The following is an 8,149-nucleotide window of genomic DNA, read 5'->3' on the forward strand; positions in this document are numbered from 1 at the left end:
TCTGATGAAGGTATACCTTCTAAAAAGAGACCTGGTCTGGCTTTGAGGATGCCAGGAGATGGAGTGTCCCCTCCTGGTCCTAAAAGAGAACTGCACTACTGACAAAATCTAAAAAGAGCATTTACATGTGAAATGCTGATTCTGCAGCAGAAATGCCCAAGGTGAAATACCTGGATCAGGATGTGAATTTCTCCAAACTTATCAGTGCTTTTATCTCAAGCTGCCCTTAAAACTGTCTCTGTATGTCTCTCTAGTACATGCTGCTAAAACTCCACCTTTCCCATAATGTTAAAAGCATCCAAGATCTAGTTAAAGACTGGTCGTTCAAGTGTGAGGTCAAGCCTGAGTGCTGGGGTTGCAGAAGTCAGAGCAGAGCCAACTCCTCACATGGGTATGACGATGACTGTGAGTATTTCTGTGGAGTTGGTGCTGACAGGAAGGACACAGAGACTGTTGACGATATTTCAGGACAGGGGCTGAAATATCTGCAATCCTGAAAACGCTGCAGACCACCATGATGTTCTAGCGTGCCGGACTCTACCTTCCAGCGGTTACAAGCTGTCACATACAGAAGGAAGAGCTATATGAGTGTCACCGGCCACAAAGCCAACATCCTATGTGACTGTTCAGCCACTTAATCTGTAACTGACCTAACTCAGTAAGTATTTAGTCCTTACACGGAGAACACGCCTGAAGTTCACAGACATATCCCCTGTCACTGCCCTCCCGAACCTCTTGCCACCTCAGATGGACCTTATGGCCAGTTTTCTCACTCAAATACCTATTTGAAGATATGAAAGTGTCACAGGGTTTGCTAGCCAGAACGTGGGCAATACATGCACTGCACACTTGCCACACTCATCAGACCCAGACTCTCAAATTATGTGGGTGAGGTGCTGGGAAGGTGCGTCTCCTTGTGTCAGTCTCTGGCTCAAGCCAGCTGCTTGTTCAGAGTGAATGGGAGAGGGTCAGGGCATATTATCTTCCTGACCCCGTGAGCCACATATCAAAGTCTTTATAAGGCGAAGAGCCACAAAAGACATACGCTGTACCAGAGAGAGACAACGTAAAGGAAGCTCTGGGAGGAGTCTTTAAACGGGAGACGACAGCAGCTCCCCAGCGGTTGTGTTTTGTGAGAAAGGGTTGAGGCTGAGCACGCAGCTGGGTGCTAAGGCACCTCAGCAATGTCAGATGAGAGCCTGTGCTGGCTGGCTTCCTCTCACACCTGGGGATTCGTGTCACTCAGCAGCTCCTGTGACAGCCCAGCCTGGCTGCTGGCCACGTGGCAGAGCCTTGGCATGGAAACTGCACAAGAACTGGTTCTGAGCTGGAGCTGTAAGTGCTGGAGTGGGGCGGCTCGTGCTGCTCCAAAGGCTCAGAAATAGTACTGGTTGTTAAAGGTGGCTGATGATTAACCAATTCCCATGCCAATTCCACTGCTCAGCAGCCTTCCTTTCAGTTGTTGTGGTCACAACAAAATAATACTGGTATGAACACACAACTGACACAAACATACAAGGAGATCATATGAACCTGCTCTGGAGCAGACTCCTTGGAAGGTCACATCCCAAGCAGGATCTGCCCTAAAACCCAGAGTATGCAGAGTCCCTAAAGTGCACGTGAATCCTCATGAAGTCCAAAGAAGTCAGTGGGACTGCACAAATTTTAAACTGTGAAACTGTGAAAGGATAAGCAGGCTCCCACTGTTTAGTGAGCCAAAATGCATTACGCAAACAGTCTGATTCTGCTCTCACATCAATTTTGCATCATTCCAGCTCATGGTTTTCAGTAGTTCCTCTCAGCTGACATCCATGCAAGTGTTGGAGCAAAAATAATGCTTATAGTATCTTTTCTCATTTAGTCGTTTCTCTAGAGCAAAATTTGTACCAGTGCAGGGACCAGTCCCATGTTTCTATTCTAGCCACATTCTGAGCACTGAAATGCAATGTAAAAAATCACGTGGTATGCACAGGTCACTGCAATGCAATGCCTTTCACCCCTAGCTCCAAAGCCCCCCCAAACTGCATGGGAAGTGAATTATATTAACAGAAGATTACCCCTTCACTGGTTTTCTGCAAATCTGAAGAAGTGTTTCTTGTGTCATTGCCTGCGTCCCCAGCATCAGAGCTGCTCTTATTTTCTTCCTCTTTGCAGTCCTTATCATCTTCATCGCCAGGAGATTTCCGTGACTGCTTGGAGGATTTCTAAAATGATAAAAAACAAAGTTAAAAAGTAAAAACTGAGCTTCAGTCATAGAAAGACACTTTTGAAATGTACGTGGAATGCTGTCTGATCATGTGGTTCCCTGTTCAAGGTGAATATTGGGGAGGATATGTGGGGTGAAAAGCCTTTTTCAGGTGAAGTAGTTACTGCCATCACTGAAGCAAAAGGAGAAATTCTATGTTCAACACAGGTTGGCAGCACAATTGACTGTAAGACTGACACAGTAATAGGAGATGGGTATTAGTGTTGGGTCACCTGTAGGTTTTGCTAGTTAATGAAACAGATGGTGCCAGCTTGACAAAAGTTTTGATTAAACACAGAGATGTAAAATGAGAATAACATTAGCAGAGCTGCTTTCCATACTTTTTTTAGTGCTGTCAGCTTTAATATATTAACATTAAAGCCATGTGGAACCAATACATCTTTTCTGCTCCCTTTATGTTATGCAATTCTACAGTACAAAAGGATAAATTGTGGCATTAAGCCACCATTTTCCTAATCCTCTGTTTGCCCAGAGTCTTCTGGAAAGAAGATGGTAGACCAAACCTGAATTTCTAATGTAAAACACACAAAGGGGGTGAAATTACTTAATACATTTTGTTCAGTGGATGAACGACAAAAACTGCCGCTCTCTCCTAAATCGAGCCTGGATCAGATTGTTTGCTTGCTTCTTTTAATTTCATTTAGTTTTCACTTTCAGAGAAGAATAACATGAATGTGAATGAACATGATTCTGCCACACTTTCCACAATTTTTTATGCAAAGTACAGACCTGGAGGCACACACAGGACCAGAGGAAGTGACTATAATGTTGCTCCCTTTCACCGAGGTGACAAGTTAGAAGCGTATCTGAACCCAAAGTTGTCACTACACAGGTGATTACGTTCACTAGCCATTATGAGGCAGTTGGAGACACATTACTCTTAGCTTCCTCACCTACACTGTTACTTAGATATTAACAGGTCAGGTAGGTACTACAATGCACGTCTTTCATCTACAAATTGCGTGCCCTACTTCCTGCTTAATGAATTAGTTCTTCCTCCCTCCCATTCTGTATCCTGTACTGAAGTATTTTACACTTAGCTACAACAGGAGTGGCTGAGCACATCTGACCCTACCATATCTTTTAGCATGGCATCTGGGGCACTCACGCTGGAGACAGGAGAGGGAAGCTTGAATTCTCCCAGACAGGAACCAAACTTGAACTCATGTCTTCCAGGAGGCACACTTCTAAGGCTTTTTTTTGCTCTTCATGGGGAAATACCTATCTAAGATGATCAAACCTATTAATCCATCTTTGCATGGATTTTCTTTCCAGCCCTTCTGAACTCCTTCCCATACTTTCACCTCCTTCTCAAAGTGTGGGCACTAGAACAGGGCAGAGTATTTCAACTGCTGTCTCACCAAGCTATCTACAAAAGCAAGAGCACTTCCCTTTGCCTGTTTGAACACCATCGTTACTGGAACCAAAATGCTGAAGAAGGAAGAACAGATTGCCATGAGGTGGACAGTATTCTAATTATAAATGCACATGGGTAACAATGAAGAACTCAGAAGATAACCTTTGAAGTGTAGGATTTTTTCCGTTTTGAGCCTGCTTTTTCATTCTTTCTTTTTCCTTTTCCATCTTCTTCTACCCGATCACCTTCCTCCTCACTGCTGGCATCTGCTGTATTTCCTCCTTCTCCTTCAGTTTCTGATGAGCTCTGTTGCTGAATTGCCTTTAAAATAACAATAAGAATAACAATAATAACATAAACAACAAAAGTATCACTAAAATCTATTACTTAATTTTTGTTCTGTATTAAAAACAGAAATACTGGTAACAGACAGCTTATGCTTTAATTGCTACAGTCAGGAAGAGCTCAGGTTATTCTTGCAATTATCAATAAAAAGGGCTGCAAAGGCAATTTTCTCAGTCACCACTTGAAAACAGTTATCAGATGCAGATTCTGGGATAGTGTGTTCTGAAGAGTTTACACAGAAACAGAAGATCCGATAACTAAAATGTGTTTGCTGGAGAACACATTGGGGTTGCTCAGTGGAGACACCCGGCATGTTCTACTTTGGGCAAAACTATGGAAACTTTTAGACTTTGGCTGCAATAGGAGAGACTTATTCAGGAGAGAAGATGGCTGTTACAAAACACCCCAAAGGGCAAGATCTCTGTGTTAGGAAAAAGCAAACACTGACCAGAAGGCTGAGAGCTCTTTGACAGTCTATCTCCCACAGACTATTCACCAGATTTTTTTAAATCCCCAAGTGTATTCAAAACATCTGTAGGGCTGAAAATATGAAACAGGAACTGAGAGGGGCAGCAGCTTGTCTGCAGGTGGTCCGTATCTCTGGTTTGTAAGGTTTTGTGCTAATAATGTAATAGGTGTTTGCCTTCTTTTGGAGGTGATTTCTGCCTTCAAAGGACCACATTTTTTTAATGAGAAAAGTTCTTTGTTTTTATACAGCCCACCAACTACTCTTCTCCCCCTCCAGCTTCACTGACTTTTTGCTCCAGACATCCAACAGGGAGAGCTGTTGTACAGCAGCTACTATCTCATAACAGCAGCTTAAACCTCCACCTTCTCATCTCTCACAACTTTAGCAGTGGTGTCCTACGTGTTATACATTACCAATGTAAAAATCAAAAGTGCAGTGACCTTAAGGTCTGTGTAAAATACACTGAACCTGATATAAAAATAAACAACAGAAAGAAGAAGTAAGAAATTATTCATGTTTATACTGGAGTAAATAAAACCTTCCATTTTTAATTCAACTAAATCTGCTACAGAATTTTCCACTTCACCACCCCAGAATATCACAGAAAGCGAAGGGCTCTGCTTAAAGTTCAATTTGTCACGTGCAAGACCACAGTTGTCTTTATATTACACAATTACAAAAGCTGTGAAACTTTCTAGCTCCACCAAAACCAGGACCTTCCACATCACTCATACAATGTTTACATTGACAAGAAGTCTTCAAAGAAGAAAACAAGAAAGATCAGGAGGAACAGAAGTGAAAGTAATTTACCTGATATCCAGTAAACTTTACTCCAGGGTTGTTTTCTATTTCCCACAGGCCTTCATTAAATCCTTTTCGCTTGTTTGACTTCCCAAACTTATCTTTATATTCTTTATATGGGAAAAGGTCTTTGGGCCCCAGGAACGCACTGCATTTTAACACAGGTAACATTAAAAAAAAGGACTTAAATTCCTCCTCTTCAAAAAAACCCCAAACCATTAAGAGTGCAAGTGTTTTCCCTATTCTTCTGCTCATTCCATCATTTCTTTTTCAGTTTTATTTGTTTGTTTGTTTGTTTGTTTGTTTAACACACTGGCTTTGAGTTACTGCTGTGAGTCTGATTTAATGGATTGTCTCACCATTCTGATGTTTGATGTTGCAAAATCACGCTGGGTCTCTCTAGAAACAACTAAACCGAGTCTCATTTATTATATTAACTACTGCTGGGAACTGGCACTTGAACAGTTTATGAAAGGGATTATATGACGTAACTGCCTGCGATAGCAAGGGACCAAACTTCCAATCCTATGTGTTACAAATCCAGAAAGGCCTAAAAATACCATATGAAAAGTTAAAGCATGTGAGGAGTGCTTAGAACCCATGAGCCAAAACTTATCCCTTGTACTACTGGACAGAAAAAGCAGTGGCATTTATTATTATCTATACTGCCAGTAAGCCTAGGAGCTTCTTTCTTGGAATAAGCCCCCCACATGCTAGATTCTGTGCAAACACAATAACAACGTTCTCTTTCCCAAAAATCTTATAATTTCATATAAGACAAGAAACAATGGGAGAATATAGACAGATGAGTAATACAAGGAAACAATGAGACACACAGGGTGCTTGTGGCCAAATTGTTTTTTAGACAGCACAGCAAAGGAGGGATTTTGTGCTCTGCTGCTGCGTAAGTCAGCTATGCACTGGGCCAACTAATTTCAGGCACAGGCAGCACAACGCAGGGAAAAATAATTAAAAAAAAAAAAGAGTGGTGATATATCCTGCTTTTTCTACATACTTTACAGTAAAATTCTAACTTCTTACATAAAACTGAAGAAAGCATAATTTCCTTTTCACTGGGTATCTATATCCAGTGTGTTTACTGTGCTCTGTATCATGGTACTGGGATGGCTAATCGTAAGTTAAATTAAAAACAGTGAAGGCAAAAAAAATACTTCATTCCCACATGGAAGATTCCATGTCATCAATGACCGGAGCTAAGCAAGTCACAGTGTCCTTCACTATAATCAGTGTCCTACTTTCCTGATGATCTTTGCAATTAACGTTAACTCTATGGTCTCCATCACCATGGGATCTTGGAGCTCCACCAGTTACAACACATTTATTCTTGTAACATCACCATGAGGTTGGGAAGTTGCCCTTTTTTGCAAATGGCTTCTGAGGCACAGAGATCTGCCCAAGGTCAAACTCAAACTGATAGCAGAGTACAGAGGAAAACCCAACTCTCTTCAGTCTCAGTCTAATACCTTAATCACAGGATCATACTTCCTCCTTTCTGTAAACATTAATTCAGATTAATGACTGATTTATGCCCTGATTCTTCCCAGCATTTATGAATGTGCAAAGTTTCATTCACTTAAATCATCCCACTGGCCAAGAAGTTTGCCAGTACAGAGCCAACTGGTGGCTAAAGGCATCAGATGACAAGTCTCTGGGGAAAGAGCTTCCTTTTAACCACACAGGAGACAGCATGATATCCACACTCAGTTGTCTCATTGAGAAATATCTCAATTATATAATTACAAAGCCAAGAATGCATTTCTACCTGAAAGCCAAACAGTGATTTCCAAACTAACAGATGTCTCGTTAATATTAAAGGCTACAATAGAGCAAGGGATCTGAATAAATTATTTTATCTATGCTTTTGCTAATACTAGGAGATGTCTCCTTGTTGCCAAAAATACATTCAAACAGTTCTAACCAAATAACGAAGGAAAACTGTATGAAACTTACCATAAGCTACCTTAATTTAGCTCAACAGTAATGTATGGAAATGTTTCTACAGCCTTTTATATACAGTAAACACTAAAAAATTGTCTACATCTTTGTTTGAAATACGTTCATTGCCACTGGGAGAGTATAACAGTTTCCACTGCTCTGCTATAAAACTAAGGAGCTGCAATCTACAGTTCATTTTTAACAATTACGCTTTTTAAATTATTAAGGTAGTTACTACAAACTGTTTTCCTGTTTCAGATGTTACAGTCAGATCATGGGCTAACAAAATCCAAACCAAAAGAGATTACCAGTTTGGGATTCATTCATTTCAGAATAAAAGTGTTTCTCAAAATGTTTCTCAAGAAAAATGTTTCCATTAAAAAAAAAATTACATTTTGATTTCTGATTTTAAAGCATCATAAGTTTATTTGAACTTTATTCTTTTTAAATTATTTTGTGACAGTAGTAGTAGATCACAATATATCAAAATACTAGGTTGTTTCATTGCAGCAATAGGAAGAAATATTTTAACTGAAGAGAGGCTATTGATCTTTATTAAGCAGAAACTGCCTTTAAAGATTTTCAAAATAAATGGTGACATATGAGCTATGGGGCTTATTATGTTCTGGAATAATATTAAAATTCAAAAATAAACAATACATTTTTAATAAAGCTTCAAACCTCTAAAATTAAATTTAAACTGTCATCATAATTTCATTTTTTCATTTTTCCATTTTTTAAAGAATTCCAGAAAACATGTCCCCTGCAAGTGGGGAAGGAAAGGTTTTAAAATGTAAACATTTAATGCAAAATGGAAACTGTGATTTTTTTTTTTTTTAACTACCTCAGACATAGTTTAAAATGGAGACATGTACATTATAATCTTGAAACTCTGTACTTTGTAGCAATTACTACGAGACCTAACTTACCCTTTCTATTCTGATCCCTTTCTTTC

At 39.9% G+C, this 8,149-nt stretch overlaps 1 protein-coding gene across 1 annotated transcript in view; it reads right to left on the minus strand.

Moving 5' to 3' along the window:
• Window positions 1-2,057: 2,057 nt before the first annotated feature.
• The window catches only part of LOC104074039 (hepatoma-derived growth factor-related protein 3), a gene marked incomplete at both ends in the record, with an annotated part of 6,902 nt that continues 810 nt past the window's right edge, over window positions 2,058-8,149 (minus strand). The window contains 3 exons of the mRNA XM_009574011.1: window positions 2,058-2,204; window positions 3,786-3,944; window positions 5,248-5,386. Of these exons, the coding sequence (XP_009572306.1) occupies window positions 2,058-2,204; window positions 3,786-3,944; window positions 5,248-5,386 (445 nt within the window). The remainder of the gene's footprint in view (window positions 2,205-3,785; window positions 3,945-5,247; window positions 5,387-8,149) is intronic.

This window comes from Fulmarus glacialis, unplaced genomic scaffold (genome assembly GCF_000690835.1).
Source record: "Fulmarus glacialis isolate BGI_N327 unplaced genomic scaffold, ASM69083v1 scaffold36903, whole genome shotgun sequence".
Lineage (NCBI taxonomy): Eukaryota > Metazoa > Chordata > Aves > Procellariiformes > Procellariidae > Fulmarus > Fulmarus glacialis.